The following is a 22,825-nucleotide window of genomic DNA, read 5'->3' on the forward strand; positions in this document are numbered from 1 at the left end:
TTCCGCACGAAGATGTATTCTCAAAGACCTCGAGGCTGACTTCCCGCAGTCGGCCATGATGCCATATTGTGAATTGTGAGTCGCACTTCGCTGTGTGGGTCGAAAGTGGCGAGTGAGAGCATCCTAATCTCCTCGATAGATCGAAGAGAAACTTTACTAATCAGTTAGCAGACCATGGCGACAAACATAGAGCGCCTTCTCAAATGTGCTTGTGGCATGGTTTGACTTCTTTACCCGCCGGCGTGGACGGACAATTGCGGAAGACGCTAGTCAGCTTATCGATAAGCCGCCGCACGGGCCGACTTTCACTCGATCTTTTCTTGGGTCTGGCCACTCGTGATGCTACTCGTGCAGCCCGCATACTGACCTTATCGTCTGCGAACTCCCTGCGATCGATCGCGATTGATGCGACTTCTGGAACGGCTGTATCTCCCATTAAGGAAGCCTCAATTGATTCAGGTGCCGATACGCCCCCTCGCCCGGCCATACCTCTACCGTCCTGTCGCAGCTATGGATCTGTCTACGGATGCCACTGACCGTGTTCGTATGTCACCCTTTCGAATTAAACGGGTCTGGCTGACGATCATGGCAGAAGGGCTCGGTGCATCATGACACCCATGCTACCCCGCCACAATTTATTCAGAAAGAGCATTGGCGATATCAAAGTATGCGCAAGGCCGACCTTGATATCGATCCAAACATGTTCGATCTTAGTAAACGCGATGAGTTCAGTGAAGAGCGCAAAGATATCTGGCGACCAGCAGGCATCATCCCAGCGGCTCAAATTGACGCTGCTTGCCAGGCGTATGCAAGGGGCAAACCACTCTCTGTACCTGCACAAGACGCACAGATCTTCGAGCATCGCGACTTCCCGGGCCTACAAGTCATCTCTGGGCTCCTCCCACCTGAGACGCAAGTTCTTTTCACGTCATGTCTGATGCACAGAGACCTAGCAGATCCAGGCCATAAGATCAACCTCCAGGCGGACTATGATATACCATACCCCCCGAAGCCAACGTCAGATGGACTGCGTTTTGATAGTTCCTTCTTCCTTCGCCAACGGTCAGATCCGCAGGACTGCCTGACTCCAAAGCTTCCAGACAAGTTGAAACCTCTGAACAACGAGCAATTCTTGTACACCAAGCTTCGTTGGCTGACCCTCGGCGAACAATACGATTGGCCAACGCGTAGTTACGCAAAGCATGCGACGCCATTTCCAGAAGATCTATCAACGCTTGTGACCGGTCTTTTTCCACACATCCGGCCTGAATCTGGCGTGGTCTTGATGTACTCAGCCAAGGATTTCATGCCTGTGCATCGCGACGTCAGCGAGCAGTGTCAACGTGCGCTAGCGAGCTTCAGCGTCGGATGCGATGGAATCTTCATCATGGCTCGAGGGGAAGATGATGGAGAAGGTGAGAATGCCCCACGAAGCGTTGCGATTCGAGTCCACAGTGGCGACGTTGTGCATCTCACTGGCAACGCTCGATGGGCTTGGCATGCGATGGCGCGTTCAATACCAAGCACATGCCCAGATTACCTTGCAAACTGGCCAGCTGGCACACCTGGTTCTACGGCAGCCGAAGAGAAGACTTACAAGAAGTGGAAGGGCTATATGGGAACCAAGCGCATTAACGTGAGTTGTCGGCAGGTCTGGGATTAATTCAACGGCAGCCAGAGGGCCGGCCCGTCTGTGGAATTCCATCGCACTGGACACGAGTGCCTTCGTGACAATCGGATCCGTACGCTCGGTGTCGTAGTTTTGCTGACGGCGGCAGCGTAGCGCACTCCACGGTGGAGCAGCTCTCGGAGCGTTAATGAACCCAGTTTCAGCAACTTTATGCAACGTCAAACGCACCACAACTCAATTTTGCGAAAGTTTGCACATTCTGTCACAAATCTGCTCATGCATGTGCATGCTCTCCTTCGCCTAAGCCATGTCTTCACACAGCAACCCCAACTTCCTTTTCCCGTGAGGTGCAGCGCTCAGCACGGGAGTTGAGTTCTCCAATGCACCTCCAATGCACTCCAACGCTCTCCAATTTCTTTTTCCTTGGCCTAGGCCACCAGCTCTCTTCACGGGTTGAGGGCCGCCCCTAGCGAGTCAGCTAGCCCAGTACGGGAACCTGACGCTAGCATCTGGCCAGCCGCTATCACGGAGTTTTGGTTCGTCGGTAAGCACACTGCGCATTAGCTTTCAAAGCCACTTGGATGCTAACGAAGATTAATGCCAAAAGAAGCCAGATGAATGCATGGGGCCTTGAACACCATGCGTCAGAACCCTGGCGGTTTCTGACGTGGTACTATCTATCGGTGGACGCTGCATCCAGCCCTTGGTCGCCTCGTACTGAGGGTGTGAGTTTGTGCTGTGGGTTAGCGCTTTGCGCCCACTCTTGATTCTTATGGTTCTCATCGAGGCGCAGTCATGGATGGCTTAAAGTTTAAACCCTTCGCACGCCTCCTCGGCCCGTCTGTTTGTTAGTGTAACGTTCACCTCCGCACTTGAAGTTATCCATCCTTCTTCCATCTTGCCTTTGTATTGCGTTGTTCTTTCCGGAAGAGCTGACGTGCGACGTCATGGGGTTCCTGGCCCTCCCCCAGTTTCGTTACCATGGACCGTGGGTGCAGATGCTGATTGCTGGTCTCGGTGTTGGCTCTTCAGCGGGCATCTACGTTGCGCTCAACCTTCTTGGAGCTGGTGGTGGGAAGCCGGACTCAGCGCAAGTAGTTCAGGTTGTAAACGCGACATTATGTGCAGGTAAACGACCATGCACAAGCTACAAAAACGACGCATACTGATCATACCGCAGTCTGGTTCTTCTCGTCCTCTTTTGGCGGCTCAATCTTGAATAAGCTCGGACCGGGTCTAACAATGTGCATTGGCGTCCAGACCTACGCTGTGTACGTTGGATCTCTCTGGTATTACGATGAGACGGGTAAGACGGGCTACCCTTATGCCGCTGGCCCTATCATCGGCATTGGCGCAGGTATGGTCTTTATCACTGCGGGCTATGTTGCGACAGGATATCCGGAAGAAAGAGAGAAGGGGTCTTATGCGACCATCTTGATGAACATGCAAGCGCTCGGGTCCGTCATTAGTGGCATTATTCCGGTCATCATCAACAGAAAATCGGACACTGTTGCTGGCGTACCGCGATCAGTGTATATCGCCTTCATCACGATTATGGTCATCGGCGGTCTGCTATGTCTGGCTTTGCTTCGGCCACACAAGCTTACGAGGGATGATGGCTCCGTCGTTGCTGTCGATCGCCCAAGAGGAGCTTGGGAGGAGTTGAGATCCAACCTGCGGGTCTTCACAGACCCTGTTCTTCTTATGATGCTACCCGCGTTCTTGCCAGCTGAGGGATTCTTGGTGTATAGTGGATCGGTCAATGGTAGGTCTTCGAGCACTCGTCAATATAACGCTCACACATTCATAGCATTCAATAACAACCTCCGCACCCGTTCACTGCTTTCGTTCATTGCTGTCGTTATGCAAATACCAGCAGGGTGGATCTTGCAGTATGTTCTTGACTACCCTGGGTGGGGTCGTCGCAAGCGCGGACTCATCGGTCTGACTGGCGTGTGTATACCTCTAGTAGTTGCATGGGTTTGGGAAATGGTATGCCTCGAAGTCCATCACCCACCATTGCGTGCTAACACTATCTAGATTCGCACCCGTAACTATGATCGCAACAATCCGCCCACCAACCCTACAGACTGGGACGAGCTCAAATTCGGTTGGGTGTTTTTCCTTTTTATGCTAAATTGGGTCTTCTCACAGTTGTGGCACAACATAGTCTACTACTGGATTGGTGCCCTCACGAACTCCCCCCAGAAGCTCACGCACTATGTCGGCGTGTTTCGCGGCGTGCTCGGCGCAGGAGAAGCAATCTGCTTCGGCCTCGACAGCATCAAAATACCTTTCATCGCCGAGGCAGGTGGCATCTTGCTATTCTACTTGATGGGTATCGCGAGTTTCTACTACCTCGGATTCTATCACATGACAGACACCAACTACAATCGTACCGAGGAGGGCGCGGTAGTGCCAAACCATATCCTGGAGCAAGAAGGCATCACTTCAGGTCACGAAGTCGTTATTCGAGATCGAAAAGCGAAAGAGGGGTATGTTGCGGAGACCGAAAAGGACGGATCTAGTAGCGGAGAAAAGGTCTGAAGCGTTGTCACTCCCATCTTTTTCCTTCAGAGAGTCTTTTACTGCAGTGCAAGTTGTAATAGGTCGCGTTGCGCACTCTAATGTTTAAACGAAGGTATCGCTTGTAGCGCTCACAGCAGCAACACTGTTGACCTAATCGGTGCATGCATGCTTTTCCTACACTTTTGCTTTTTCACCGTTCAGGCTGGATCGTCCATCACCCGCGCTATGGGACCCCATGCGCATAGCGATGTGGTATCATGCAGATCAGGCAGGCCATGGGAAGCAGAAACCGGTTCGTGAGTGCACGCATACGCTGTAGGTGCGCTAGTAAAGAGGCTATCGCTTGGTCTGTTGTTCCGATTCGCTCACTGTCCACCCACCCACGCAGAAGTCTCGATTGTGTATACAGAGGTTTACCTTCCGATAGAGTTTCCCCTTTACCCCCTGCATCGACTGAGCCTACAGCAACGCACCAGCAGATGTAGATGGTATAGCTACTCCCGCTGTATCGCGACTGGCCGTCTCTGTCATTCTGCACGTATGCAGCGTGGGTATCGTTTGGTGATATGAGACGAGCGCGAACACGTGTTGGTGTGGTGAGGGGTGGGCTGGTAGGGGTCAAGATACTGGCGCTGACATCACGAGCTAGGTACGAAGCTAACATGCGGGATGGGCGCGCCACGGAAGTATCTCTCAATTCGGTGCGGGAGCAAGGTGCTTGCGTCCGTGTTTGCATTCGGGCGTTTTTTGGCATGTTTCGAGAAGTGGAGATTAACGGGTGTTAGTGAGCGGCTGTGCACTCACTACTGTATGTACTGTAGCTGGTAGAGTCGAACCTTCAGGGTCTGGGGTCGTGAGTGCAAGGATCTGCAGGATTCTGCAGAGATCTGCAAGCCTCGGAGAAAACCTCGGGCTATGATGCCGAGGGGCAGAAGCATGCAACCGAAAACACTTCATTAGAATTAAATCCGGTGCTGTAGGAGGTTTAGGATAGTAATGGAATGCTCAAAATCTTCCTCCGTCACCGCACAACTTCTCGCGCACTTTGGCGACTTTACACAACCAGCCTCTCCCGCAGTCTCCAGGCTCATCACTCTCATACTCACTCCCGGCCCACCACTCCTATAGGTCTAGTTGCTCGAATCTGACGAGCAATGTGCATGTGGTCTCGTGTCCGCCAAGATCCAGCATCCGAATGAAATTCCACCCAGGTGTAACGTACATCAGTCTCACCGCGGCAACGGCGAAGATGGGATTGCGAGAGAAACTGTCATCGCTCTTGATCAACAGGCGCAGGAATGTCAGTTCATTATCCTCATACTCCCACTCCAGGACGTCTTTCCAGATAGGATCGTTTGCGGGCGAGTTGTCCTTGTGCATGAAACCGGTCAATTTGTGGGGCTTGTAAGGAGCAGTCTTGCGCTTTGGTGGCAGGTTGTTCATGTCGTTAGGATGAACGAGTGTGCATGTCAGGTAAGGCTTGATGTCTTCATGTTCGCGGTCATTGGGTAGGGGAACGTCTGTAGCGCCAGCAACGTGCAAGCGAAGTTTCTTCCGGCGTCCGGTGCTGAGGTTACCCGAGCCACCAGCACGTAGCGCAGCTGGTTTAAGTACGTAGCCACCAGAGCCGGCAAAGAGCGCTTCGTTGATTTGTGAGCTTGCGCCAAAGGTTTGCCAATTGAGAGCGCAGATCTGGGCGCCAATACCCCAGAATGGTACCGGCGCAAGATTCTTCGAGGAAATGCGAGTTCCTTTGGGGTAGACGCGCATCAAATGGTGCGCATTGTGTCTTGCTATCTTGGCGCTATTGGCGGGAAGATGCGCTTTCAGACCTGACTCTGAGACGTTGATGAGTTGGTGATGTGGTGCGTTCTCAAGCTCCGCTTCGAACCAAGAGTTGTTGACAGGCTTGACTGATTGAGCATATACTCCTAGCTCGGCCAGTTCAGGGACAATAGTACCAGCATTAGCAGCCTTCTTTTTCGCATCATACTCTTGGCGAGCTTGCTTCTGTTCCTCTTCGTCCGAACTCGAATCACTGCTGCTACTCTCCTCTTCGTTCGGCAGATGGTACTCTACGATGACCGCCACTTTGTTTCCAAGCTCAGCGAGGGTGACATGCTCATGCTTGCTGGGGTCGTCTTGTTCGCGCGTGCCCTTGTCGCGGATGGCCTTGCTGAGGAGTCGGGGGCCGAGGACTTCTTGCATGATCTGTGCGAGACGAAGCTGCCCGTGCGCGTCGCAATGGTTCTCTAGGGATATCATGATAGGTGCAGCATTCTTTTCACTGGCAGCTTCTTTGTCAACGACATCGCGGATTGTCTCGCATACTTGGCGGAAGGGTATGTTAGAGACGAGCGTGAACCCGTGCGTGACCTTCGGCTCTTCCTTGTTGTCGTCGTTGTCCCAGGCGTCGATCTCGACGCAACGCGACCCAGTATGCAACGCGATTTCGTACGCAGAAGCATGCGATTCGCCAAAGAGTTGATGAGCCATCAGATATGTGTTATGAGATGAGCTGATGAAGTATTCGGGAAGTGGATGGTTCCTGTCGATAGCCTCTGGTGGGACGTTGATGTGACTCTTGTCGAGCAATTCTCGCAACGCCGTAGTCGGCTCTTCACTTTTCAATCCAGCCTCGGACTCCTGCAAAACACCTTCCTTGACTAGGAAGCTTTTGAGTGCTCCGCTGACACGTAATTTGTCCTTGGTAATATGCGACTGCCTTGCGGCGTGACCGCCGCCCGCCACAGTCCCCGCGTCGACAAAATCGCCCTTCTCCTCATCATCGACTTCCTTCTTCGCGAAGGGATTGAGCTTCGAGATGCCTGATATTAGTTCGGCCATGGTACGGTATAGAGGGGGCAAGTTAGGTAAGGATGTGTATGAGCAACAGCCACAGGTTTGCGATCCAGCTGCTGGCGGGGTAGGCTGTGTAGTATGTGTGGAGTGTAAATTAATGTATAAGTCTAACGAGCTAACTAAGATAGAATAGGCCTACTATATACCTAGTATATACTATTCTTAGTAGTTATATAATAAGTTCTATCTTTAGTATAAGATAAAAGAGAGAAACTACCTAAACTAGAGACTATAAAGAGAACTCTAGCGTAGTTATATATTTTCTAGAAGCCTAGTGTAAAGTATTATAAGTCTAAAGTCTCTTTTATATACTTATAAAGAAAAGAGAGTAATACTTACTTTAAAAAAGAGAAAATAAATAATATAAAAGGTTGTAAAAACTTTTATAAGATAAAAGTTATACTTATAAAATATTCTCTATACCTCTATATAAAGCTGCTATTTTCTAGTAAGAGTAGTAAATAGACTTAGAATTTATTATTATAGCTACTATAAAACCTAGTAGCGCTAATAAGCGTTTTATAGTTATTAATAAATACTTAAAAAAAAAAAGGCCTTTTATAAACTATTACTAGGTAGTATAGATAGAAGAAGTAAGAGACGTGTTATTCTATTATAAAGTAATATATAAAGTAAAAGGTAAAACTATTACTAATATATAAAAAGAGAAAACTTTTTATACTAAGTAGAGAAATAAGGCTAGAGACTAAAAGTAAAAAGATGTAGTAAGAAAAATAGATAGTATTCTAGCTATAGACTGTGTAAGCTAAAAAGAGAAGCTAACGTTAAGACTTTTAGTAAAGTATAGATATAGTAATAAATCTACTAGAGTAATATAGATAGTTAAAGTTAATAGTTATTAAGCTATAAAGTAGAGAAGACTTAGAAAGAACCTTTAGCGTAGTTATCTACTAAGCTATAAGGTACGTTTATATTCTTAGTAAATTTAGCTATAGTAGCTATAGTAATATTCTAGATCTTTTAATAATTAAGATCTTTCTTTATAAGAGCGTTATTCTTAGCGTAGTTACTAGTTATAGTCTCTAAAGAATTATTACGCACTAGAGTTATAGTAGTAGTAGTAGTAAGATCTATAGTGTTAGTGTTAGGTAATAGAGTTAAGTCTATAGTCTTTTACTTCTTAGGCTTTCTTCTTATTTTACTACTAGGCTTAGTAGCCTTTAGCTTAGTAGTTAGCCTAGACTAGAAGTACTTAGTAGTATTAGCAACGTAGAGACTTATAGTCTTAGACTTAGGCTTAGTATCTTAAGTAGAAGTAATAGTGTTATACTATAGCTTATAATCTCTATTACTATTCTCTTTCTTAAGAAAGTTAATGTTCTCTTTCTTAAGAGCTATAGAAGTATTATAGGCCTAAGTAGTTAATATATTCTAAGTATTCTTATAGCGCTGTTTATTCTCTATAAGAATATTAAAGAAGTTATTCTTATCTTTCTCTTTAAAAAGAGTACTAAAAGTATTAATACTATTAAGATTATACCTATTATTCTTATCTATCTTAGAAACTTTTCTCTTGCGCTACTAGGTTACACCTAGAGTTTTTACTTATTTTTTAGCTTCTTTTCTAGCCTTCTTCTTTTAGTGTATAGCTTTAAGCTAGAGAAAGGCGTCTTAGATTTTACTAAGAGTGTAGTAAGTAATACTAAAGAATTAATCTTTTAGTATAAAGTATATACTAGTATAGATAGAATTAAAGTATTAAAGCATCTCTTAATTTGTGCTATAGACCTTAAGATACTTAATACTAAGCTATATAGTTTTATATTTATTAACAAAGAATCTACTATTAATTTACTAAATACGTACGTTATCTAGTAGATTAAAGTCTATTATAACTCTACTCTACTTAAGAATAATATATTTACTCTTCTTATTAAGCTTTTAAATAGGTTTACTCTTATTAATTTTCTTATTTTTAAACTTAAATTAGATAGTCTAGTAGACCTAGTAGAAGTTTACTAAGGTAGAGTTATAGTATTAGCTACTAGCTATAATTTCTTTAGTATAGCAGAAAGAATAAGCCTAAGCAAAATTAATATTAGATATAGTCTTCTTCTATTTATTAGTAAAGAAGATAGCTATTAGTAGAGTCTAGTAGTTAACTTTATTAATAAGATCTTAAGATTTTTAGCGTAGCTTAGAGGCTTTAGAGTTTTTCTTTAAGTAGAAGTAGGCTTTATTAGCGTTAGAGAGTCTAGTCTTTATTTTATCTTTAAGAATACTGTAGGTTTTGTATATAGTAAGGTACTTATTTATACTAGCTTTAATCTCTAGTAGGTTTACCTAGTTTAAGTAGGCTAGAGTTAATACATAGATAGCAAGCTTATTAATATTCTAGGTATACTAGTAGTTCTTATCTAATATATATACTATAGTAGCTTCTATAAACTTACTAGGCTAGATAATTTAGTAACTATATAAGATAAGGCTATTAGCTATACACTTAGTAACTTGTTAGTTCTATATATAGTTAGTATTCTTTCTAAACTTAAAGAGCTACTCTAAGTACGTCTTAAAGTTATTGTTTATGCGCTAGAGATACTTACTAGAGTTAGCAAAAACGTTAAAGTTAAGTATACTACGTTAAGGTTCTGCTTTCTTAAAGTAACAAAGTATAGTGTTAGTAGAGAAAGAAACTCTTATATTAAATAACTACCTCTTAATATACTTAGAGTTCTAGATAGGTATTCTAGTAGTAGCGCTCTTCTTATTAGTAAAGTTAGAGAGTACTTACTATACTTTATTAAGGTAGTATATAATTACTCTACTAGAATCTTAGATATAGCTACTTACGTTATTATTAGTAGGTAGGTAGTTTGTTAGTAAAGCGCGTTAAGTAAAAGTAGTTATAGTACTTATTAAGCTATAAACTTATATAATATTTTATATAGAAAGAGTAATAGTTACTAGGCTCTTAGAATATAAACTAACGTTAGAAAAACTATCTAGAGTTACTAAGAGCTATAGTAAGGCTTTAGCTAGAGTAGCTAAAAAAACTACGTAATAGCTATAAGTATAGAAAGGTAATACCTATTCTATAAGTAGGCTGTAGCTAAGTATCTTTATAGAGAGTATAGGTAAAGATAGTCTATTCTTAAGCTAAGTATTAGAGCGCTCTTCTCTAGTAGAGGCCTCTAGCTATAACTAATTAGGTAAGTAGTGTATAGTAGTCTACTTATAGTAGTGTAAAGAGTGTACACAAAAGAGTAGCTTCTAGAAGAGTAGCGTAGTCTAGAAATATAGTAGTAGAAATAAGTTTAAGAGGTAGTAGTTAGTATAGAAGAGACAAAAGTTATAAGTAGAAAGCTTACCTTATATATAGATATAGTATAGGCTTAACGTTATAGGTAAGAAAAAAGTAAGCTTCTTTTACCTTGTGTACTAGAGTTAAACTAATATTAAAAGAAATATTATAATATATAGTATTACTAAGATATAGAGTAAGTAGAGATAAAAGTATTATTTACTACTAGAAATAGTGTATATAAGGCTATAGTGTATATAGATTACTAGGTAATAGTAATAGTAGATAATATTATAGAAAAGCTATAGTAGCTTAAAGTTCTAGTAGAGTATAATTAATTAAAATAAAGAGTAGCTACTACTCTATTAGACTAAGTTTATATAAGTAGATAATAGTTATTAGGCCTATAAATAGAGAAGCTAGAAAAGCCTTTTAAAAAGTAAGCTATAGAAAAGCAAATACTATAAGAAACGCTAAAAAGTAGAAAAACGCCTATAGGTAAAAAGAAGCAAAAACGCTAAAGTTAAAAAAGATAAAAACCTACTATCTATAGTAATAAGTATAATGCTGTAGTAGTATTATAAAAGGCGTAGTCTAAGTATAGCCTACTATCTACTAATAAAGAGAGCTACTAAGTTAGTCTTAAAAAGTACCTTATTATTAACGCGTGTAGTAATAACTTTCTTATAGTAGTTACTAGACTAAATAGACTTATAGAGAGGCTTATAAGAAGATAAAGAGTTATAACTACTAGAGTTATAGGTAGTATTAATACCTTAGAGATTAAGCCTATTATAGAGTTATAGGTTCTTTACTTACTATAGAGAAGATAGTGTATAAACTAAATAATTATTGTTAACGCTCTTATTAGTAGCTATAGTGCTTTCTAGTAGAACTAGTATTATTATTTCTTAGAGCTAGAGTGCTAGCTCTACTAGTAGAGCGTTCTTATTAACAGCTGTAATATTTTCTAGTAGAACTAGTGTTATAGTTTCTTAGAGCTAGAATTCTAGTTCTACTAGTAGTAAGTTATCTTGCGCCTAAGGCTCTAAATCTAGTAGTTATTCTATAAGCTTATAATCTTATATAGTCTATTAGAACTTATAGTTCTATATATAATAAAGCTTACGCTAGTTCTACTTAGTAAGAGAAAATTAGAGATTAAAATTATCTTATATCTTATAGGTAGTACTAAGCTATATAGTAGATAGCTATTAGTTATAAGCAGCGCTTCTATTCTCTTATTTAACAAAGTACTTAAGCTTAGTAGTAGTATTATTTACTTAACGCTTAAGTATATATTTAATTAGCTTTAGCTTCTACTTACTAGACTTATTAGTTACTATAAGAGAAAGCGCTAGAAAAGAGTAATAGAAAGAATTTTATTCTATAGTATAATATAGTTTAAGCTAGGCAGCGTTTACAACGTTATAGATATAGAGGCTTAGTAGTTACTTAATATAGTAGGTATTTTTACCTACTTTTCTAAGTACCTTTAGTAGGCTATAGCGCTGCTAACTAATCTTTCTAGAGAGATTTTCTTAAAGCTTATAGCTCTTACCTAAGATAAGCGTAACGTAGTTACTAAGTTAGAGCTCTAAAGACTAATAGCGCAAGTTATAATAGTTTTTCTAAGTAACTTTAGCAAAAGTAAGAGCCTTCTTAGCCTCTTTCTAGTAGTTAAGATATAGGCTAAGATAGTCTTTCTAAGAGAGCGTGCGTTTAGCGTATATAAGATTAAAGCTCTAGTAAAGGTTAAAATCTATAATATATTTATAAAGTAAATAGCTAAGAGAGTAGTTTTAACTTATATTTAGTGTAAACTAAATATATAGTAGTACCTCTGTCTAGTTAGAGTCTTAATTTATAGTAATAAAAAACCTAAGAGTAATACTAATAGTTTAGTTTATACGCTTAGATTAGCTGTCTATCTAAGAATACTATATAGTAGTAGTATAAAACTTAGTGCTAAAAGCGTAGTGTTACTTACTAAACATGCCTTTAATAAACGTTAGAGCTTAGTTACTAATAATTACTCTCTAGTTTCTCTAACTAGAGAGGTAGTTTATTCTAGTAAGTATAATAGACTATTCTTTCTTAGACTAATAGTTCTTACTAGAGACAATATTAATAGCCTTAGACACTTAGTAGGTCTTAGTTAAGATAGCGTTAAAACTATTAGTTATCTCTAGTAAGTAGGTTATAATATTAATGCAGATAGCCTTAAAGAGCTAGACTTATTAATTAATAGACTCTAATAATCTATATCTCTTATATTATAGCGTCTAGTTAACTTTACACTATAGATAGTACTTAATATAGATCTTAAGGTATTTTATTAATTTCTAGATAAAGAAAGAAGACTTAATATAGTTATAAGTGTAGTTAAAATCTTAATAATAGAAACTATTATAGGTGTACTTAAAGATCTTATTTATAAGGCTCTTTAGAATATAAAGCTACTTAAAGCTATCTTTTATATTCTAGTAATAAACTAGGTTACTTTTAAGTAGAAAATAAAGGCTACGTATTAAGCGTTTAGAGTCTTTATTATTATAGCGTTTACTAGAGATAACTATAAGAATATATATCTATAAAGTATTATTCTTATAAGCCTATTTAAGTTATATCTTAAAGCTATCTTCTATCTTAATAATAAGTGCGTAAAATACATATACAACGTTATTAAGCATATTAGTTTTAAGGTTAGACTCTAGTATAGCTATAGAGTATAGCTTTAATAATATATCTAGTATAATATATAGCCTACTAGAGTAGTAGCGTATATTAAGGTTAAACTATTATAAGTATATAGAGGCCTTAGCTAAATAAAGATTAAGACTCTTAAGTAACTCTATTATAGTTAACTTTCTCTAATAGGTAATAGTAGTAATAGCTATATAATCTATAAAGATAAATATCTTAAGAGCGGCTTTAATTATATAGCGTAGCTTCTTTACTATCTAATATAATTCTACTATCTCTAGCTTAGTTAGAAAGTAATAACGCTTAGCGCTAGATAAGCACTTTAATAGAAATAGAAGAGGCTTAATACTAGCTATCTTAAAGTTAGCTAAGTGTTTTAGCTAGGCTGTTAGAGAGAAATTATTATTCTTATAGCTAGTAGGTACGTTAGAGTTAACTATGTTTAGATTAGAGTTGTTCTTTACGTAATACGCTATAGCTACTATACTATACTATTTAGAAAAGTTAATATTAATATATAGCTTATAGCTATAGTCTTAGTATAATAGTTAAATTATATTACTCTATAGAGACTAAATGTTATTAAATACTTTACAAATTAGTCTAGTTACTAGAATTAGTACCTTTGTTATTACTATAGTTTTTACTCTACTTTTCTTTTTTAGTGTAAACTATAGAAGCTTAGTCTTAAGTAACGTAAGTAGCTTAGAAATTTATATAAAGTATAGTGTCTATTTATTAAGAAAGTTAATAGTACTATAGTAGACCTCTATATCTTTTATATACTAAAGAAACTTAATATTATAGAGTGCTTAAATTTACTTATTAGTAGAGATAACGCTAAAAGCGTCTACTTAGTAGCCTAGAAGCTTAACTATAAAATACCTAATAAAGATCTTATTAGAAGTAAGTAAAATGTTTATTTTATAAATCTAGTAAAAGAAATAATTAAAGTAGTAAATATGTTTATTAAGTGTTTTTAAAAAGATAATAAAATTATTAATATACGCTTTTGTAAAGTTAACTATATTACGTAGAAATAGGTTTCTATAGCGCTATACATAGAATACACTATTCTTAAACTCTATTATATAAATATTAAGCACTTCTACTTTATAATAAGTATTAATAGTAAACTTACTATAGTCTTTAGGCTAGATAGTAAACTAATAGAAGTATAAGAGCCTATCTATAATAGTAATATAGTTAGCTTCTTAGAAATATATATAAATATCTACTTATATAGTTAGAGAGTAGACGTCTTTAATTAACTAGAAGTTAATTTCTCTTATATTAAGAACTAGCTAGCTCTTCTAATCTATAGTAGCTACTATACTATTAGTGTTCTGTGTATACACCTTCTTCTAAATAATAAAAACTAGTATAGAAAAGAAAGTAAGAAGGTAAGCTAGCTCTATCTTCTAGTTATATATAAGCTTATTAAAAACCTTATTAATAACTTTCTAGTTCTATAGTCTACTATTATACACCTTAAAGAAGATCTTTACGTTCTACTATCTATTTTAAAGGTTAATAGGTATTATAAACTCTAGTAGTATGTTTGTAATTAATCTATAATTAGTCTATACCTTAGAGTGTACTATAGCTACTTAATAAAGAACTTTCTTAGTTACTAGAGTTCTATAAATAGTAATGCTAAGATTAGTCTTAGACTTACTAGGTAGAGTAGACTATAAGTCTAGTAAAGTAGTAAGAGCGTAATTATATAAGTTAATTACATAAATAGTATCTACGCTAAGTAGTTTAGTATACCTAACTAGAGTTTAGCGTAAAAGCTAAATAACGTTACTAGTATTATTATAGAGAATAATATTAAGATTAGCGCTCTTTAGAAGCGTGCTATATACGTAAAAATGCTATATAGCTATATTAAGAGGCTTAAATATATAATTATATATATCTAAAAGTAGGTGTAAAGCGTATACTTTAACCTTAATAGCTAAGTAGAGAGAGATTTTTACAGCGCTATTAATAGTAACTTTTTACTTCTTTCTAGTATTATTATTCTTAGCTCTAATAATAAGTTTAGTAGTTACGTCTTTGTAGAGTAGCTATATTATAGTATATTCTTTAATATTTAAAATAATGTTTTGTAGTACTAAGGTATTTATACTAAGAAGTATATTTAGGCTAAGTTATTTAATAATATAAACTTAGACGCGCTATAGTGTATATACGTGTTTACTAGACTTAAGAACTAAAGGTACGTAAAGTATAAGATAAGCTATCTTAGTAGTATGTATGCTTTTTAGTTCTACGCTAGCGTATTAGATAGGTTTCTTAAGTTGTTTGTATAAAGCGCCTAGAAAGTACTATTTAATAAAAACCTTATTAGTAAAGCTAATTACTACGCTAGTATCTAGAATAATAGTAAGATTAGGTCTATCTCTACTACTATAGATAATAAGCTTTATTTTATACTAATTCTACACTATAGCTACACTATTAACTAGTGCTAGAGTAGTAGACTTTACTATACGTAAACGCTAGAGCTTAGAGCGCTCTAGAGTTACTAGGTTATTAATTAGTAGCTAGAAACTCTAAGAGACACTAAGTACTATTATTATAATAGTATAGATATAAGTAATATTAACTTAGGCCTAGCTACCTTAGTGTTCTTTATAGATGTACTAATATAGCTTATTATTTAAAACAAAAACCTAAGTGTAGTTATAGTAAGAGAATAACTAGGCTAGCTAAGTAGTATTTTTATTATATAGAACTATAATATAACTAGCAAAGTATAAATGCCTATTATTATTATTCTTATAGTTAGAATATATATATTTATTACCTTACGCCTAAGCTAAGAGATAGTAATCTTTAGAATTATCTAAGAAGTAATCTTTATTACTAGAGAGGTAGCTAGAGTTAGGTAATTAGTTTAGTAGTGTAGAGAGTTTGTTAAAAGAGCTTTCTTTTTAATACTATAATATTATAGTAGCTTAATTATTATATAGTAATAGTAGTTCTTCTAGAAATAAGGCTAGAGAATAAGCTAAGGTATTATAGCGCGAGAGTAAGAATTATATAGTAATACTAGGCTTATTAGAGCTAAAGTTATAGTTAAAGTACGTGCTCTAGACTTTATTATATAATTAAGACCTACTACTAGAGTAGAAACTATTCTAGCGCTAGCTATTACTCTACTAGGTATTATTATAGCTACTACTATCTTAGGCTTAGTAAGAGTATAATATAGACCTACTTAACTAGCTCTAGTTACTATTTCTATTCTACTATAGAGGCTTACTTCTATTTTACTATATATAAGTATTAGAGTTACTACTATAGGCGCGCTAATTACTATTATTATAATAACTATTATCTAGAGAAGTAGAAACTTAGAGTTGCTAATAAGAGGCTCTGCTAGTGTTACCTTGCGCTAGATTATTTAAACCTCTATAGCTTTAGCTATTATTTAGATAAGAAAGAGTCTACTTACTATTATTTATATTAGATTAAAAAACTTTCTTAAGAATATATTTACGTGCCTTAAGTATAAAGAGAAAGTTATCTAATAATATTATAGAAATATTATTATAAAGATAGACCTAAATATAAGTATTAAGAAGGTTCTATATATAAGTAATATAGAGGTTATTATTATTATAGCTATATCTAGCGTTTTAATAAAAACGCTTAACTTAGAGAAACTACTTAGCTAGAGAATAGCCTAAAAGTAAGTTTTTTAAAGTAAAACGCTTCTTCTATAAGCTTTATATAGTAAGTGCTAGCTAAACCTAAAAAGGTTATAGCTTTTCTTTCTAGCGATTAAGTCTCTTACTAGTAATAATAAATATATAGCGCTTAACGTTAAGGTTTAATTAATACTATAATAGAGTAGTTCTCTTAAAGCACTAGTGTAAGTAGTTCTAGACTATATACTCTACTATTATATTTACTATAATATAGACTTTTATAGAGTTAATAAAGTTATAGATATTATAAAAGTAGGTCTTACTAGAGAGGTTAACTACGTTGTCTAGGTACTAGTTCTTAGGTATATCTAGCTAGAAGTAACTAACTTACTCTAGAGTAAACTTAAGAGAGCTTTCTATAGCCTTAATTATAGCGTTATTATCTAAGATCTTAGCTTACTTAGGTATAAAGCTCTAGTAATTAATATTATACTAGAATAAAGCTAGCGTATAAAGAGCGTACTACTATAGCCTAGCTACTATAGTTTAGATATTATAATAAGAAGATAAGTAGTTATTAAAGCCTAGCTAGTAAAAGCTATTATTCTAAATGCGCTTATACTGCCTATATACTACGTATTAAGTAGGTAGAAACTTTTATTAGAAATGCTAAAGTAGAGTAGGTATAGCGCTATCTAATATATACTTATTATAATAATCTCTAGTAGATAGATGTCTAGTGCGTAAAGGCTACTAAGTTAGTATATACGTATAATATTCTTATAATATCTCTACTAGGTTAAGCAGGCCTTATATAAGAGCCTTAGAGATATATAGAGATAGACTATTTTACGCTAGAAGAGAATCTATAGATTAAGTATATAGGTGCTAGTTAAGAGGCTAATAACTATAAGTGCTAGAAATCTAGAATAGCTAAGAAGGCAAAATCTAATATAACTAAGTATTCTAAGATAAGTAGAGTAGTAGTAGTTATAAGTAGCTATAAGATAAATTATTAAAACTATATAGTAGTATTAGTTAGCTAGCCTATTAGAGCTATAAGTTCTAGTAGTAGCCTTAAGGCTTATTTAGATAGTTATATAGACGTAATATAAGATTTAGTAGAGTACCTAGTAGGTTAAAGGCGTAGAGATTAGAAAAGAGTAGAGAAGAAAGAGTATTTCTAGTAAGCTATATAGAGATAGTAGTATATAAGACAAAGTTCTTCTATATAAGCTTACGTAGAAATAGTTTATATATAGTAGAAGGTAGTAGTTATTATACCTACTATAGAGGTGCTAGAGAGTTCTATTACTTATTAGATTTAACTATTCTACTAGATTAGTTTATAATCTCTAAAGTCTATTAAAAAGATTTCTCTTACTAAGCTTTTAAGTTACGCTATCTTCTCTAGTTTCTAGAAAGTAGTTTAATAAATTCTAATATATTCTAAGATAGAGAGCGTATTAGTTAGTGTATAATAGTATTAGCTATAGAGAGTAATAAAATATAAAAGTATCTTAGTAAGAGTGTAACGCTATAAAGAGACTCTAAGTTAGTATTATTCTAGATAGACTTATAAAGAGTTAAGAAAGAGAGAGTATTAGTAAAAGAATTAGTAATAAACGCGTAGAAATATAAGAAGCTATAGCAAGACTCTTAAGAAGCTAGTAAGTCTAGTAGTAGAGAAACTAATATAGAATAGAAGAGTGTAGGTTATAATAGAAGTAGCGCTAGAGGTAGAGAGATATAAAGCGCTACTATAGATAGTAAGATAAGTATAATAGAAGCTAGTTATATAATAGTAAGTTAATATTAATATAGTTTCTAAGCTCTTAAGGTAGATAAAGAGTAGAATTTAGTAGTATTCTATCTAAAGATATTAACTTTCTTTGTAACCTTGCGTTATACTATAGCAAGTTCTTTAATACTAGCTACCTAGTCTTAAGAATACTCTTATTTAGAGTTATTTTTAAAGAAAGATTATCTTAGAGAGAGAATTAATAGAGTTCTTTATTAAGGTAGTAATATACCTAGAAGAAGATAGTTCTTAAAGGTAGTAGGCGTCTTATATAACTTAATAATTACTTAGATAACTTAAAAATTAGCGTTAGGTATAAGAGCAGCGTATTAAGAGGTACTATAGTAGTAGGTAATAATATTATACGCGTAAATAACGTTTATTATTATAATAGCTAGAGAGTTAGAGAATATAAAGTAATAAGTTATAAAAGGTAGCTAAAGTAAAGTAGAAAGTAAAGAATTTATAAGTGTAGTTTACTTAAGTAGTAGTAGCCTAATAGTAGCTACTCTATAATAGACTTTTTATAGTTTAATATACTTAGCTAGTTTAAACTAAAAAAAAACTTACTAGTAGAGTTAAGAAGTAGAGTTATAAATTTAGAGTTAGAGATAAGAAGGTGTAAAGTATAGAAGTCTTCTCTAAGAGTTAATAACAAGGTTATCTTTATACTTAGTAGTAGTAAGTAAAGTACCTATATATTATATTTACGCTATACTCTTACTAGATTATAGCGTAAGAAAGAGATATTTAGTAGAGTATCTCTAAATAAAAAGTAGTTCTATAAAGCCTAGTAGGCGTTTAAGACTAATATAGAAAGAGTAAATTAATATCTAGCCTAGTTAGTAGGCGTAGTAATAAAATAGAAAAAGTAGTTAGAAAATAGTATATTAAGAGAGAAGCGTAGAAGTTATAGGTAAGTGTATTTATAGTAGCTACCTTAATCTACCTAAAGTAGTAAGAAGCCTAATAAGTAATTTTATAGAGAAGAAAATTATAGTATATATACTCTAGCTTATTATAAGAGAGATTAAACACTTATAATATTATAAAAAAGAAGAAAGCTAGTAAGGCTATAACTACTCTATAGTTACGTTATATAAAATATACTAATATTATTAAAGAATAAAGCTAAAACTTATAGTAGCGTTATAGTTATATATATAGTAGAAGAAAAATAGTAGAGGTTACTAGATTTCTTATAGTTTATAGTATAATCTTAACCTTAGTTTAAAAGTGTAGGCGTAATATAAGTAGTATTATACTACTCTAGTAATATAGTTAAACTATAAGAAAAGCAGAGACAACGCGCTTAGAATAGATTATAGTACTAGACTAAAGGTAGAGAAACTTAGTAATTTAAGATAGCTACTATTTTATAGTATATATAGAGTGTAAATTAATATATAAGTTTAATAAGCTAACTAAGATAGAATAGGCCTACTATATACCTAGTATATACTATTCTTAGTAGTTATATAATAGGCTAGCTTAGCTTACGCCTACCTAGAAATGTAGAAAGTGTAGCTAGAGATTAATAACGTGTTAGACTAACTATCTAGAAAGCGCAGCGCATCTTAAAAACCTACTATATATTCTATATCTTATAAGTTTAATATATTTAATAATGTTTCTAGCTAAAAGCTATTACGTTTACTCTTTACTCTAGGTGTCTATATTAGGCTAGTAAGCGAACGTGTTAGAGTATTAGAGCTAATATAAAATAGTCTACTCTCTTTCTACCTTCGTACTATGCTAGTAGTTACACTAATAGTATCTACGTTTAATAACTATAAGGTCTTATTAAGAGTTACTATCTCTCTTGCTTTAATCTAAACTGTTTTCTTACTTAAGAAATTCTTAAACTATAAATAACACTAACAGAGCCTTATAAGCTAGTGCTATCTATACAACCTGTTGCGCCTGCTTAGTAGTAACGCGCTTTAAGATTGTTGTAAACTATTAATATAATAGGTTATGCTATTTAACTAATAACACTACCTAGGTAACCTAGTAAAGATATTTCTCTGCGCAACAGATTGCGTATATTAGCTAATATTTATCTTGTATTAAATAAGATAAGCTTCTAGCCTAGCTTTCTAAGCGCTTAGAGGCTCTGCGCCTTAATAGAAGATATATCGCAAGAACCTTTAAACCTAGAGTAAGCGTGTAACTAGGTAACTAGTTAATTTTAAAAGCGCATCTACTTTATACAAGAGAAAAACTAAACACTTAGGAGCCTACGTTGCTGTTAGGCTACTAACTTCGCAAGTTTTTATCCTAATGTAGGCTCTAGGGTGTTTAGCTTTTCTCTTAGATAGGGTGCAACTAAGTTAAAGCCGCCTTCTAACACGTAACCTGTGTTGCGACTAGGCGTAACTTTTAAAGCCGGTAAAGCCGTGGCAGGATCTAGGCGGACGGCACCACTAGAAGGTCTAGTAACGATAAACCGGGCGGCTTCACGTGGACTGATGAGCTGAGTGAGACCACACTAACCGGTACCAGGGAGCACCAATGATGAACAATCCTCCGCCGCCCCCATTTTGCTTACGAGGCGTGGGTCTTGGCAGGGCGGACAAACACCAGTACAAATATATGTATAGATGGCTGCTATGAGATCTTTCAGAACGCTCATACAATCCGTGGAGTTCATCATCATGTTCGGCTTCTTCTCTACAAAGTACAAGCATCGCAAACGCCATCCGGTAGATGACGATATCACAGCATCGGAACTACAACACCTTACCCACATGCAGATGCCGCACTCCGAACCTTTGAACAAGTCCAGAATTACATTCACCAAAGGTTGGAGATTCGGCGCCCTCAACTGCGCGATCGCAGCCTCCATAGTCTTTCTCACAAACCTGATCGCCACTATAGCATGGGCCACCAATACTGATAGCGGTGAACTATTCAGAGGGGACTGTGATCGTGCGCGCAAGATCAACGCAGTACTTCATGTCATCATCAACTTGTTGAGTACAATACTGTTGTCTTCATCGAATTACGTTATGCAGTGTCTATCCGCTCCAACCAGAACGGAGATCGACGTCGCCCATTCTCGAGGACAGTGGATGGACATAGGTGTCCTAAGCGTTCGAAATCTACGTCGCATTAGCAAGAAGCGCGTACTTCTTTGGTCAGCTCTAGCGCTCTCATCACTACCTCTACATCTCTTGTAAGTAATAGATGGATGCAAAACCCTATTTTAGACTAATATAAGCAGTTATAACTCGGTCGTGTATCTGTCTCTTGCAGCGTACAGCTACGAAGTTTACGGCGTTAGACAAAACTTCGTCGACAGCCCAGAATGCCTAGGATGTACGAATCCCATCAAAGGTGCCGACTTTGCTTTCACCCGGGAGATACACCAAAAGATCCAAGAAGACCGCTTCCAAAGGCTTGACAACATTGATTGTATCGATGCGTATGCAACAACCTTGCAAACGCATAGAGGCGATCTACTTGTTGTAGCCAAGTCTGATGACATTGTGTGGGGAAACCAAATCGATAATTATAGGACAGACGATGACTACCTAAATAACGAAAACTCGGCGGTTTTCTGGACATACTCGCTCACGAGTGGTTGGGAGTATGTCCCACAGGATACTTTCCAGTGGATTTGTTCGAACCATCCGGATGCGGACCCGAGTTCACGAAACCCAAAGTCCTGCGACGCGGTAGTAGATGAGATCAGGAATTCAGCACAGAACTGGACCATATCAAGCATGACCGAACATAGCCCGAGTGCGTTTGGATTTCACTACATGAGAGGCCCCATACAGTACTGTTTGCGAGAAAGGAAGGAGTCAGAGTGTCGAGTTCTGTGGAGCATTCCTATCGCATCCTTGGTGACAGCGCTGAATTTCATCAAGGCCATATTGATTTTCCATGCTGCTCTTCGCATCCGGGAGCAGCCACTCATGACAATGGGTGACGCTGTGGTCTCTTTCCTGAAACAGCCGGACCCATGGACTCGGAATATGTGCCTCGCTTCTTCCAAGAACATCGAAAGTGCGAGAGACAATTTCATTGCTGGACCGAAAAGATGGACACGTCGTACGTATAGATGGAAGGATGCTACAAGCCTAACCCGTCGTATTAGCACTTTCACTGTGTAAGTGCGCACGCGTCATTCTGGCATCACAAAGATTCGCTAACATCCCCCAGGCTTCTGATCTCGATAGCAACCATAGGAGGATTTCTTTCCTACGGATTACGTTATCTCCGGTCTGGTAAAAGTCACTCCCTTAGCAATCTCGCTGCGTTGGGTTTTGGTGCCATCGACGCTCGGACACTAATCGAGTATCCACGTGAACACAATGTCGACTCCATAATAGGCAACACTCTCATAGCCAACGTGCCACAGG

The 22,825-nt window shown here is 36.8% G+C and overlaps 3 protein-coding genes across 3 annotated transcripts; 2 read left to right on the forward strand and 1 right to left on the reverse strand.

The window, feature by feature from the left end:
• Positions 1-667: 667 nt before the first annotated feature.
• J4E79_007931 (uncharacterized protein) lies at positions 668-1,663 on the forward strand (the record flags this gene model as incomplete). The annotated part of the gene is made up of 1 exon (XM_049356793.1): positions 668-1,663. One exon carries the CDS (start codon positions 668-670, stop codon positions 1,661-1,663), a length of 996 nt encoding a protein of 331 aa, XP_049208640.1.
• Positions 1,664-2,577: 914 nt separating this feature from the next.
• J4E79_007932 (uncharacterized protein) lies at positions 2,578-4,177 on the forward strand (the record flags this gene model as incomplete). Its single annotated transcript, XM_049356794.1, has 4 exons — positions 2,578-2,758; positions 2,811-3,395; positions 3,441-3,622; positions 3,671-4,177. The coding sequence occupies 4 exons, from the start codon at positions 2,578-2,580 to the stop codon at positions 4,175-4,177; spliced, it is 1,455 nt and encodes a 484-aa protein (XP_049208641.1).
• A 1,104-nt stretch (positions 4,178-5,281) lies between these two features.
• Positions 5,282-7,006, reverse strand: J4E79_007933 (uncharacterized protein; the record flags this gene model as incomplete). Its single annotated transcript, XM_049356795.1, has 1 exon — positions 5,282-7,006. The coding sequence occupies one exon, from the start codon at positions 7,004-7,006 to the stop codon at positions 5,282-5,284; it is 1,725 nt and encodes a 574-aa protein (XP_049208642.1).
• Between the last annotated feature and the right edge of the window lie 15,819 nt (positions 7,007-22,825).

This window comes from Alternaria viburni (assembly GCF_023758015.1).
Source record: "Alternaria viburni strain BMP 2772 chromosome Unknown scaffold_18, whole genome shotgun sequence".
NCBI lineage: Eukaryota > Fungi > Ascomycota > Dothideomycetes > Pleosporales > Pleosporaceae > Alternaria > Alternaria viburni.